General features: G+C 53.0%; 1 protein-coding gene across 5 annotated transcripts; it reads left to right on the forward strand.

Annotated features, from left to right (window-relative positions):
* Positions 1-252: 252 nt before the first annotated feature.
* LOC311591307 (sialic acid-binding Ig-like lectin 10) lies at positions 253-9,291 on the forward strand. Of its 5 annotated transcripts, none has more exons than XM_084770789.1 (11): positions 253-355; positions 2,030-2,407; positions 2,553-2,837; positions 3,637-3,684; positions 3,935-4,198; positions 4,404-4,451; positions 4,553-4,810; positions 4,885-5,169; positions 5,465-5,552; positions 5,649-5,760; positions 8,755-9,291. In XM_084770789.1, exons 1-11 carry the CDS (start codon positions 316-318, stop codon positions 9,019-9,021), a joined length of 2,073 nt encoding a protein of 690 aa, XP_084626915.1. In that variant the 5' UTR covers positions 253-315; the 3' UTR covers positions 9,022-9,291. The 5 variants fall into 5 exon arrangements, with proteins under 5 accessions (XP_084626915.1, XP_084626916.1, XP_084626917.1 ...); XM_084770790.1 differs by having other exon boundaries at positions 4,553-4,774; XM_084770791.1 differs by lacking the exon at positions 8,755-9,291 and adding an exon at positions 5,849-6,762.
* The last annotated feature ends 3,830 nt before the right edge of the window (positions 9,292-13,121 follow it).

Below are 13,121 nucleotides of genomic sequence, written 5' to 3' on the forward strand. Positions count from 1 at the left end.
CCCCCAACCTACAGCCATCCACAGCCAGGTCACCAGGCCAGATATACCCCTGTCCTTTCCCTCCCGGCCATCTGATAGCTGGGAAAGACCAGTCCCAAATGCCCACAAAACAGGGAGAGGACAAACGGATATGGAGGGAGTGGAGAGAAAAGGACAGATCAGTGCCTTCAGAACCTGCTGTCAGCTGCTCGTCTCGCACCAGTTCCCAGGGCTCAGCTTCCGCCTACATTTCCCCTTCTCTCTTGCCCCAATCAAAAGCAGACCATCTGGGGAAGGGGCCAACTTGTGTAAGTCCAAGATCCTCCTAAGGCCACGATGTCACTGCTGCTGTTTCTGCTGTTCTTGCTGTTGAGTGGTGAGTGAGCTAGGGCCAGAGGGACACAAATTGGGGCTGGGGCTGGGGCTGGGGCCGGGGCTGGGGCTGGGGCTGGGGCAGGGGCTGGGGCAGGGGCTGGGGCTGGGGCAGGGGCTGGAGCAGGGATGGAGGTGGGGCAGGGGCAGGGGCTGGGGCTAGGGCAGGGATGGAGGTGGGGCTGGGGTTGGGGTTAGGGCTAGGGCTGGGGCAGGGGCTGGGGCAGGGGCTGAGGCTGGGGCTGGGGCAGGGGCTGGGGCAGGGGCTGGGGCTGGGGCAGGGGCTGGGGCTGGGGCAGGGGCTGGGGCTGGGGCTGGGGCAGGGGCAGGGGCTGGGGCTGGGGCTGGGGCAGGGGCTGGGGCTGGGGCAGGGGCTGGGGCTGGGGCTGGGGCAGGGGCTGGGGCTGGGGCTGGGGCTGGGGCAGGGGCTGGGGCTGGGGCTGGGGCTGGGGCAGGGGCTGGGGCTGGGGCAGGGGCTGGGGCAGGGGCTGGGGCTGGGGCTGGGGCAGGGGCTGGGGCTGGGGCAGGGGCTGGGGCAGGGGCTGGGGCAGGGGCTGGGGCAGGGGCTGGGGCTGGGGCAGGGGCTGGGGCTGGGGCTGGGGCAGGGGCAGGGGCTGGGGCTGGGGCTGGGGCAGGGGCTGGGGCTGGGGCAGGGGCTGGGGCTGGGGCTGGGGCAGGGGCTGGGGCTGGGGCTGGGGCTGGGGCAGGGGCAGGGGCTGGGGCTGGGGCTGGGGCAGGGGCTGGGGCTGGGGCAGGGGCTGGGGCAGGGGCTGGGGCTGGGGCTGGGGCAGGGGCTGGGGCTGGGGCAGGGGCTGGGGCAGGGGCTGGGGCAGGGGCTGGGGCTGGGGCTGGGGCTGGGGCTGGGGCAGGGGCTGGGGCAGGGGCTGGGGCAGGGGCTGAGGCTGGGGCTGGGGCAGGGGCTGGGGCTGGGGCTGGGGCTGGGGCTGGGGCAGGGGCTGGGGCTGGGGCTGGGGCAGGGGCTGGGGCTGGGGCTGGGGCTGGGGCTGGGGCAGGGGCTGGGGCTGGGGCAGGGGCTGGGGCTGGGGCTGGGGCTGGGGCAGGGGCTGGGGCTGGGGCTGGGGCTGGGGCAGGGGCAGGGGCTGGGGCTGGGGCTGGGGCAGGGGCTGGGGCTGGGGCTGGGGCAGGGGCTGGGGCTGGGGCTGGGGCTGGGGCAGGGGCTGGGGCTGGGGCTGGGGCTGGGGCAGGGGCTGGGGCTGGGGCTGAGGCAGGGGCTGGGGCTGGGGCTGGGGCTGGGGCAGGGGCTGGGGCTGGGGCTGGGGCTGGGGCAGGGGCTGGGGCTGGGGCTGGGGCTGGGGCAGGGGCAGGGGCTGGGGCTGGGGCTGGGGCTGGGGCTGGGGCTGGGGCAGGGGCTGGGGCTGGGGCTGGGGCTGGGGCAGGGGCTGGGGCTGGGGCTGGGGCTGGGGCAGGGGCTGGGGCTGGGGCTGAGGCAGGGGCTGGGGCTGGGGCTGGGGCTGGGGCAGGGGCTGGGGCTGGGGCTGGGGCTGGGGCAGGGGTTGGGGCTGGGGCAGGGGCTGGGGCTGGGGCTGGGGCTGGAGGTGGGGCTGGGGCTGGGGCTGGGGCAGGGGCTGGGGCTGGGGCAGGGGCTGGGGCTGGGGCTGGGGCAGGGCTGGAGGTGGGGCTGGGTTGGGGCTACAGGTTAAGCCTCTCTTTCCTACAGGGTCTCAAGGTCAGTTCCCAGGATACTTCCTACATGTGACTAGAACTGTGAGGGCGCAAGAGGGCCTGTGTATCTTTGTGCCCTGCTCCTTCTCCTCCCCTGGGAGAAGCTGGCTTTCCAGTTGGTCAGCTTACGGCTACTGGTTCAAACAATCCGGAAAAGTGTTACCTGAATATGCAGTGGCCACAAATGATAAAGATAAAGCGATAGAACCTGGAGCCCAGGAGCGATTCCAGCTCTTGGGAGACCCCCTCAAAAAGAACTGTTCCTTGCTGATCAAAGATGTGAGGCGGGAAGACGCAACAAGGTATTTCTTCCGGGTGGAGAGAGGACTTGAGAAATTCAGTTTTATGAATGGGTTCGTTCTGCAAGTGGAAGGTAAGAGTTGTCAACGTAACAAGGACCCCCTGCCTCTCCCGGGGGGCGGGGGGGGGGTCGCACAGTGGGAGATAAACTCTGATGGACAGAAGACAGCTTCTGGGAGCAGCAGCTGGAGCCACCGGGCTGGTACCCTCTCCCTTAGCCCTGAGGTGGAAGCCAGATGTCTTCGTTCCTGAGACGCTGGAGCCTGGGCAGCCAGTGACAGTTGTCTGTTTGTTTTCCTCGACCTTCGAGCAATGCCCAGCCCCTTCTTTCTCCTGGATCGGGCCTGCTGTCTCCTCCCAAGACATCACACAACACACCTCCCATTACTCCTACTCGGTGCTGAGCTTTAGGGCAGCACTTGAACACCACGGTACTGAGCTCACTTGTCACCTGGGCTTCTCTAGGACGAGCACGCAAAGGACCGTCCGACTAAGTGTGGCCTGTGAGTCCAATGTGGTATTTGGGGCTCTGTAGAGTTCTGGTGCTGGGAGGTCGGGAATCCCTCAACTCCATGCTCAGGAGAGTTCATGGAGGTGTGCTGGGGATGTAACTCAGCCAATGGAGTGCTTGTCTGCCATGCACGAGGCCCTCGGTTCTAACCCCAGCACCACCCAAATGAGAGATGGTGGTCACACGTCTGTATTCCAGCCCTTGGGAGGTGAAGGCAAGCGGGTCAGGAGTTCCAGGCCATCCTTGACTACATAGCATATATACATATTAGAATCTATGAGATCTTGTCTCGGAAGACAAGAGACGGCTCAGCCAATAGAGTTTGACGCGCACGTGGGGGGGGGGATGGATTTTGAACCCTCAGGATGCACATAAAAGCTGGTCAGACATGTTGGTCCCACTGGTAACCTCATTGATTTGTGGGGAACAGGGGCAGAGATAAGTGATCCCTGAGGCAAGTTAGCTAAGGAAGACTGGCTACCCAGTTGGTGAGCTCTGGGTCCAACGAAAGACGTTGCCTCCTCAGTAAACAACGTGACCAGTGATTCAGGAAGATGCCCTACCTTGACACCTGGCTTCCACACACACTGATATGCACACACGTGCACCCATACACACATGCATGTTCACCACGTAATTCTAAAAAAAAAAAAAAAAATGTGGAGGAAGGCACACCATGCTGGGTGTGCCTGTACCCTGGGAGTCAATGATTGCTTCCTTTCTGGCTGGCCACTCGCCTTCCCTGGAGGACTTCTCGTGGCCAAATTAAGTTGGCTCTAATTTTTTCCCAGATGCCCCCAGATCTCTTGCCATCAGCATTTTCCGTGACAATGTGTCAGGTATGGGGAAGTATCCTGGGAAATGAAAAGTCTGGAGATGGGAGGGAGGGCAGCCTGAACTCCCTCTGCTGCCCCTATCCTGTGTCCTGCTTCCTCTCTGTCTCTCCGCCCCTCTTTACCTACCCTTGTGTCTATCTCTTTCTATGTCTGTACACCCATCCTTTCTCTGTTTCTATACCTCTGTGTCTCTCTATCTCTCTCTCCATCCCCCACCCCCCCTACCACTGTGTCTCCAAGTGTATCTCTTTAGTACCAGAATGGCATGGGAATACTCCACATCTGGAAGTCCAGCAAGGCCAGTCTCTACGCCTCCTCTGTACTGCTGACAGTCATCCCCCCGCGACACTGAGCTGGGCTCTGGAGGAGCGAGTCCTCTCTTGGTCCAGCCCTATGGGCTCCAGAACCCTGGCACTGGAGCTGCCCTGGGTGAAGGCTGAGGACTCTGGACGCTATACCTGTCGAGCAGAGAACAGGCTGGGTTCCCAGCAACATACCCTGAACCTCTCTGTGCTTTGTGAGTGTGACCCACCAGAGGCTCCTGGTTCTGAGGAGGGGAAGGGGAAGGGAGTGACTTGGAGTAACATTAGGCTTATAACAGTCAGACCACTGTGCAGCTTGTGTTGGGGACCTAATGAGTGATTCACGCATCTGCAGCTTCTGTCTCTGAGTGAGATGCTCACTCGGGCAATGAAAGAGCCAATGCCTTTTCTTCATTGCAGATCCCCCAGAGGACCTGAGAGTGACTGTTTCCCAAGCAAACAGGACAGGTAGAAAGGATGGGCAAAGGACGCTGGCCATCTGGGTGGGGACACCAGGAGACCCATCATCTGGGATGCATCCCCTGGTGACTGCCTCCTGTCCTCCCCAGTGTTGGAAATCCTCAAGAATGGCACCTCCCTCCCAGTCCTGGAAGGCCAAAGCCTGTGCCTAGTCTGTGTCACTTACAGCAAACCTCCAGCCAGTTTGAGCTGGTCTGGGGTGACACAGACCCTGATCCCAGGCCAGTCTTCAGATCCCGGGGTGCTGGATCTGCCTCTTGTCCAGCGGGAACATGAAGGAGAATTCACCTGTGCTGCAAAGAACCCACTGGGTACCCAGAGCATCACTCTGAGCCTCTCTGTACACTGTGAGTGGGGAATGGGACACCTGGGACCCATGATGAGGGGCCACCTGCTGACCCTTCTCCTCCTTCCCCCACAGACCCGCCCCAGATGTCCAGACCCTCCTGCTCCTGGGAGGCTGAGGGCCTAAACTGCAGCTGCTCTTCCTTAGCCTGGCCTGCTCCCTCCCTGCACTGGAGGCTGGAGGAGGGGCTGCTGGAGGGAAACAGCAGCAATGCCTCCTTTACAGTCACCTCCAGCTCACTTGGACCCCAGGTCAACAGCTCTCTGAGTCTTCTTGAAAAGCTGGGCCCTGGTCTCTGGCTCAGCTGTGAGGCCTGGAACATCCATGGGGCCCAGAGCGCCTCCATCATGCTGCTGCCTGGCAAGGACCCTTTAGGACTAAAATTCCCGATGGAAGGGGTATTCTTTGTGGCTAAGTAGGGTAGGCAGCAGGGCTCTGCGGTTGGAGCAAAGTCTAGGAGGACAAAAGTCCTTGACCTGAGTGTATATGAAGAGGAACAGAAGGGAAGGCATGATGCCTGGCCCAGGATGACATTATATTTTCTAGAAGGAAGAAGGAAGAAGCTTAGACACAGCATGCAGTAGAAACTTGGGTCCAGAATGCCCAGTGCCGGTGTCAGACCCCACACACATGACACATGCTCATTCTTTTGCAGACAAGGACAGCCCCACCGCGTTCTCCAAGGGAGCCGTTTTGGGTTCTGGCATTACAGCACTCATCACCCTTTGTCTCATCATGATCGTGTGAGTTGGAAGCAACTGTTGAGGGGACTGGGATCTAGGCCTCTCGGGGGAGGGCAGACGCAACAGTCTATAGCACGGTAGAGGTCATTCCCTCAGTGTGAAGATGCTACAGAAGAAAAGGTCCCAAGAAGAACCCTCAAGACCCAAGATCTCAAGGGGCAGCACAATTCTGGATTACATCAATGTGGTCCCCAAGACCAGGTCCCTGGTGAGTTGCCAGCTGTGCTTTCAAAGTCAACGTTCCCTGCTAATTCTTCACGCATCCCTTTCCTAACCCTCCTACACCTTCGCCTTAGAGACCTGAAGATTAATCCAAGATTAAATCCAAACCCTGCCTCCCTCTGGCCCTTCACGTCGTCCTCTGCTTCCAAGTCTGAGGAACAGAACATGAACTCTCTCTACAGGTGGCTAATGTTTCTCATTGTTGCCACCACCAAGGTCATGGCTATGTGTAACTACTTAGTCTGTAATTACTGTGCTGGGGATAGAACCTAGAGCCATGTTCATGCCTGGCACACTCCTCCCCCACCCCTGGGGCACTCTGGGCAGGTACTCTACCACCGAGCAGCACTTCCAGCCTCTCTTTGGTGGATGCCAGACAAGTACTGTACCCCTGAACTAAATCCTCATCCCTATGTAACAATTGTTAATGTTCTTGCGAGATGGTACATCCTACTGATTAAACAGAGGACTCTGAAGTCAGCCGCTGGGGCTCATAGGCCTTGACCCCACCCCCACTTTTTTCATCATCGTATGCTCTTGAGCAGTCACTGTCCTCCTCTGTGCCTCAACTATAATATTAGGATAATAGTGTGCCTGCCTCCTGAGAACACAAATGAAAGGTCTCTGGATGTTACCTACTATATGTAACAATATTACATAGATCAAGGGCTGGAAATGTAGTTCAGCTGGTAGAGTTCTTTGCCAGAGTGCATGACTCCCCAGCCCTGCATGAAAGTGAGCATAGTGGTGCCCAACAAGCCTTCAGGAAGTGGAGGCAGGAAGATCAGAAGTACAAAGCCATCTTTGGCTGTATATAAAACTCAGGGCCAACCTGGGCTACATGAGACAGGTGAGTAAATGCTTGTGATTAGGGAAAAGGGAGTGATAAGTGAGACTCTGAAGGACAGCAAGGGGGTTGCTCTATGATGACCCTGGGTCCTGAATCTTGACTGTAGTAGTCACATGTATTCGACTGCATTAGTGGAGTAGGCACAGTAACAAAGGGCCCCAGGCCGGGCCTTGCTTGTTACATAGGAAGAAAATTCCTTCATGTGCCCAGCTCAGGACACCCTCCTGAACATACTCAGTTAAAATGCTCAGGAACACATTCCTGAGAATGAATGCCCAGCTCAGGGTTGCACACCCAGCTCAGGCACACACTCCTCCTGAGCATGCTCAGTTAAGAAGCACGCCCCTGCTCAGTTTAAGGTCATAGGTAAAGAAAAAAACATGGCAGAAATGCCTCTGGACATGCTCAGACTGGCCTATAAAAATTGATAGGAACACTCCGAAGGTTAATTAATATAGGAGTCTCTCCTAGAAGGCAGGTAACCAAGTACATTGTATTGATAGCAGCATCCTCGTGTGAATAATTAATTTACACAATTAAGGTGTGGCCACTGGAAAACTGGAATAAGGGTACAATGACCTCTCTCTGTACTACTTCTGTGGCGTTTTACTTTTCAGAGAAATTCTCATGTATCCCAGGCTACCCTCAAATTCCCTTCATAGCCAACGATTTGTCTGCACAGCCAAGGGCAGCCTTGAACTTCTGATCCCCATATGCACCCCCAGGGCACTGACGTAACAGGCATGTGCCATCATGCTTGGCTTATGTGGTGCTGGGCCTTCTAAGCAAACACTCCACTCTGAGATACATCCTTGGCTCTAGTTTTGACACTTCCATAACTCTTTGACCATTTCAAAACATACAGTTGAATAAAATCATAGATCAAAGCCCCTCAATTCCCTATTAAGCTCCCCGCAACCTGCAGTGATCATTTCTTTGCCCTCCGAATGCCATCTTCAGAGACTCCACAGTAGGCAGCTTCCATTTGTCTTACAAGACCAACTGCAGAGTCTCATAGACCGCCCTGTTCTTTTAATTTCAAATTGTAATCTTTACTTAATATTAGTTATCAGTAGTATTATTGAGAGTGGTGCGTGCATTCCGTAGTGCACATTTGGAGGGCACTTCTCAGGACTGAGACCTGTCTTTCAGTTTTAGGTCCAAGGGATGAACTACACACACTTCTACCCACCGAGCCTTCTTTCCAGGCCCCAGCTCTTTTCTTCCTAAGCACACAACCCCAGAAGACTCTGTTAGAATATTTAAATGTACTGCTTCCTTCCCTGGGAGAGCTTTACCCAGAAGCCGCATGCCTCCTAGACCCATGTAATACTCTTTTCATGATAATCACCCATTCAAAAAGTGCCCAGAGGGACATATTCACTTATCCTGCACGTCAGCATGTATATGTAATAACTGTGTATCTCTATGGGTACAATGTGCCTCTATACTCACACAGTTCAGTGATTAAATTGGGGTGATTAACATATAATCTCTACCTCAGAACTAATTATTTCTTTGTAGTGACACTATTTTATCTATATAGATATGTTTCTTCTTTTTAAGTTGTTTGTTTTGTTTTGTTTTGTTTTTTGTTTGTTTGAGACAGGGTTTCACTATGTACTTCTGGCTAGCCTGGAACTAGCCGTGTAGACCAGGAAGGCCTCAGGCTCACACAGATCCACCTGCCTCTGCCTCCAGAGTACTGGGATTAAAGATGTGCACCACAGTCAGCTTTATGCTTTGTTTTTACTTTTAATTATGTGTGCATATGTGCATGTCTGTGCTTGTAGGCAAGTGTGTATGTGCACATTCTGGGTGCAGCTCTTGTAGGTGCCAAAAGAGGATTCAGATTCCCTGAAGTTCGTTGGTTAGGATCAGCCTGGAGAGGTCTTCTGGAAGTGCAACATGTACTTTTAACTGCTGCGCCATCTCTCTAACCCCAGCCCCTGCTTTCTTTTCTTCACAGCATCCATTGCTTGCCTCTGTTATATTGTTGTTGAGCTGCCGTTTGTTCCTTGCTTTTTACTCCAAAGCTAGAGCCCCAGTTCCCAAGTCAGCGCCTGGCACACGCCAGATGCCCAGCTGCTTGCTGAGTGAATAAGTGAAGGATGTTTTCTATCTCCTCAGGCTCGGAATCGCAAGGCCAAATCAAACACCCCTTCCGGGACCCCACCTCTGGACACCGACTCCCCTAAATCAAAGAAGAAACAGAAGCAGCCACATTTTACATCCCCTGCTTGCCCAGACCCCAAATCATCCTCTCAGGCCCCAGTCTGGGAAAATAACCCAGAAGAACTCCACTATGCTGTTGTCAACTTCTCCCGCCCCAGACTGCGGGAGACCCAGAGTCCCCTGGACACTCATTCGGACTATGCAGAAGTCAAGTTCCACTGAGGGTGCCCTGGGTGTTAGGACTGAGACCTTCTACTGGGAAAATGGTAGAGCAGTAAGGAGGACCTCCAAAAGAATGCAGATGCTCTCCTTAAAGATAATCCTCAGTCGGGTAAATGTGCTTGACACCAACACTGAAGAATGCTGAGACTGATCCCGGGACATACATTGTCACCAGGTGTCTGTAAGTTGTTCTTTGAGTCTCCTGTTCCACATGTGCATTGTGGCCATGCCCATGAGTACACACATATGTAAGTTAAATAAATAAATAAAGGTATAGAATGATTTGTTTTAAAGTTGACAGCTCCTGCTTAGGTGTGCTCTAAGTGTGTCTCTCTTATACGTAGGCCACTTTGTGGCAGATGGAGAAGGGATGTGTTCTTTCAGGGATGGGACATGGTAGAAGAAGTTAGGTCATGGAGCACTGCACAACAACCCTTGGAAGGCGTCAATGCCGGTTTCACAGAGTGGACCAGTTATCAAGAGAAGATGTTACAGGTTTGGTTGCCTCGGCTCTCTTGATTCCTAAGTTCCCATATCCTATCCACCTCTCGTGCACTGCCACCGAAATGCCATCTGTCATATTATGGTAGAGGAAGGAGACTTTCATCAAAGCCTATGGAAGATTTGAAAGTCCCACTCAACAGTTGCCTTCAGTAACTGAAGCCTACCCACCCAATCTGCTTTGCTAAGGAAGAAGAAACCAGAAGTTGGCCATCTTCAGTGTTGAAGCCAAAACCACACTGATCTACTTAGAACCTCTTTCTTCTTATCTTGGTGTCTTAGTTGGGGGTTCTATTGCTGCAAAGAAACACCAGGACCAAAAAGCAAGCTATGGAAGAAAGGGTTCATTTGTCTCATACTTCCATATCTCTGTTCATCATCAATGGTAGTCAGGGAAGGACCTCAAACAGGGCAGGAACCTGGAGGCAGGAACTGAGACCGAGATTGTGGAGGAGTGCTGCTTACTGGCTTCCTACCCGTGGCTTGCTCAGCCTGCTTTCTTATAGAACCCAGGACCACTTGCCCAGGGGTGGTCCTCCCCCACCAATAACTAATTAAGAAAATGCTGTATCGCTAAATCTTATGGAGACATTTTCTCAATTAAGGTTCTGCTTATTCAGATGACTCTAATTTGTGTGTCAAACTGACGTAAGACCAGCAAGCACACTTAGTTACTTTTCTATTGCTATAACCAAACACCATGACCAGGACATCTTATGGAAGAAAGTGTTTAATTTCAAGGCTCATGATCATAATGGCAGGGATGATGGCTGGCAGGCAGGCAGGCAAGCATGCCGCTAGAGAAGTAACTGAGATACGTCCTGATCCACATGCGCAAGGCGGAGAAAGATAGCTAAGTGGGAGTGGCCTGGGCTTTTGAAACCACCCTCAGTGATACACTTCCTCCAACATGGCCACATTCCAGCATCAGTGAGCTCTGGGTTTGATTGTGAGACCCTACACCTTAGTTTCTTTTCTACTGTCATGAAGCATAGGGCAGAGAGCCAAATCAGAATGGTGTGGACTTTCAAGACTTCAAAGCCTGCTTCCAGTGACATACACACCCCGACAACATCTCCTGTAACAAGACCACACTACTTAATCCTTCCCAAATAGTTGCGCATATTTGGGATCAAGTGTTCAAACATATGAGCCTATGGGGACCATTTTCATTCAAACCACCACACTCTAACTCATTAATATTATTCCTGACATCACACCTTATACATGAGCGCATGCATGCACACACACACACATTCACACATGTGCACACACACACACATTCACACATGTGCACACACATTCACACATGTGCATAGGCACACACACACACACACATTCACACATGTGCACACACACACATTCATACATGTGCACCCACACATTCACCATGTGCATAGGCACACACACACACACATTCACACATGTGCACACACACACATTCACACACACACATAAAAATGGAGGGTGAAGAGACTCAAATAGACCCTTGAGTGGGTGAGCATTGCAATGTGTAGGGTTGATACTAAAAGGCCCTCCAGAGAAAGTGGGATGGGTGCCCACAAACAGCATAAAGGACGGGAGATACTATTATGGTCTGCTTTAATTCGGAAAGCCACCCTTGAATGCCTCTTTAACCTTGAAGTTCATAAGTCTGTATGACTAAAGCAACAGACTCGGGCAGAGGTCAGTTATTTCAAAATACATGTGTTAAGGTCACAACTTCTGCAGTAGCGTCTTGGGACTTGAGGGAAAGAGACGTAATTACTCAGAACTCTCAGGGACCAGTGGTGTTGTGTTAAGAGGTGGGGGTGCGAAGAGCACAGGCTGGGAGTCAGGAGACCCAACTGAACTCGAGGGATGGCCAGGACCCCTCTTCAACCAGCCCATCGGGGACCACTACCTTCAACACATGTAAGCACAGGAAAGCTTTATTTTGCTAATGGCTGACCCAGGCATCCTCTGTTAAAAATCCTTTCCTGGGACAGTATGATGGCTTAGCAGGTTAAGATACTTGCAACCAAGTCCAGAGGCCCGAGTTCAATTTTCAGGACACACCTAGTAGAAAGAGAGAGCTGACTTCCCCAAGTTGTCCCTCTGACCTTAAGACACAAAATGTCTCGCCTTTTATCAAGTCTTTTATTCACCTGTGATTTGTTTGCTTTGAGGTTCTTTTTGTTTGCTTCTATGCCTTTTTAGACAGGGGCTCCCTCTTTGTGTAGCCCTCAGTGGTCTCTAACCCACTAGGTAGACCAAGCTGGCCTTGAACTCTTTATCTTCCTGCCTCTGCCTCCTCAATGCTAGAATTAATACAGTGTGCCACCAAGCCTGGCTGTTTCTTTCCTTTTATATTCAGTCTGGCCTCAAGTTACATATGTAACAAAGGATAACCGAGAACCTCTGAGGTCCCTGTTCCCATCCCCCAAACTGGGTCATAGCCATGTGCCACCACACCTGGCTTAGGAAGTGCTGGAGAGTGAACCTAGGACTTTGTGCATATTAAGCAAGCATTCTAGTTAGGATAAGAGACATCCCAAGCCCAACTAGTCAGTTCTGATTTTTTTTTTTAGAGATTTGTTTATTTATTAGGTATATAGTGCACATCAGATCACATTATAGATGGTGGTGAGCCACCATGTGGTTGCTGGGAATTGAACTCAGGACCTCTGGAAGAGCAGTCAGTGCTCTTAACCTCTGAGCCATCTCTCCAGCCACTAGCTCTGATTTGTTAAGCCTCTGTCTGGGGCTGGTGAGGATTTAGCAGGTAAAGGCGCCTCCCTGCTGCCAAGCTGATGGCCTGAGTTCTATCCCTGGGACCCAGATGGTGGGAGGGGGGAATTAACTGAGACACAATGAAGAGAATAAACAATAAAGCTTAGCCCACTTTAAACCCAATTCAAATACCACTTTCTCTCCCCCATCCAACACTGGTTCACCTTGACCCCTGACCCTAGAAGGGGTAGACCAGTTGACTCTGGGAGTACTTTTTATTCATTCCATCCTCATTTCTTAGCTTTGTTCTGCAAAGTTTTGGGGACACAATGACCACTAATGGGACAAGTGATTCTTGACATAAGTGGCCATAACTGTGGCTTCTCTTGGCTGGAGCTGCATAGTGAGTATCCAAAACTGGGTTTTCCTTGGAGTAAAAGCAGGAGGACATGGTTGGCCAAAGGGAATTTTTTCTCAATTTTTCTGTCTTGGGAGGTACCGATAAAGATTTATTCACTTATTTTATGGCTATGAGTGTTTTTGCCTGCATAGCTAGCTATAAGTGTACTGAGTATATGTCTGGCACCTGAGGTACTCAGAAGAGAGCATCAGATCCCCCAAAATGAGTTACAGGTGGTTGTGAGCTGCCACGTGGGTGCTGGGAACTAAACCAGCTTCTCTGGAAGAGCAGCCAGTGCTCTTAACCACTGAGCCATCTCTTCAGCCCCTCAATAGAGGAGCTTAAGCACCAGAGTTAAAAGACCCAGGAGGAAAGATAAACTACCTGAGACATGGGTGTGCGCTTCTCTAAGAAGGAGTCACCAATTCTTCTGTCTCTTGACAAGAGACTAAGTTTCTCTTGCTAGGCATGGTGGCGCTTGTCGTTA

The sequence above is a fragment of the Acomys minous genome (assembly GCF_964271855.1).
Source record: "Acomys minous genome assembly, chromosome: 2".
In the NCBI taxonomy this organism is placed as follows: Eukaryota; Metazoa; Chordata; class Mammalia; order Rodentia; family Muridae; genus Acomys; species Acomys minous.

What these genes read in the sequence shown, in the direction of transcription:
- LOC311591307 (XM_084770789.1), top strand. Translation starts at nt 316, where the DNA reads ATGTCACTGCTGCTGTTTCTGCTGTTCTTGCTGTTGAGTG. An exon ending in CCTGAACCTCTCTGTGCTTT is followed by an intron (nt 4,199 to 4,403) that starts GTGAGTGTGACC and finishes TCTTCATTGCAG; the next exon opens with ATCCCCCAGAGGACCTGAGA. An exon ending in TCCCCAAGACCAGGTCCCTG is followed by an intron (nt 5,761 to 8,754) that starts GTGAGTTGCCAG and finishes CTATCTCCTCAG; the next exon opens with GCTCGGAATCGCAAGGCCAA.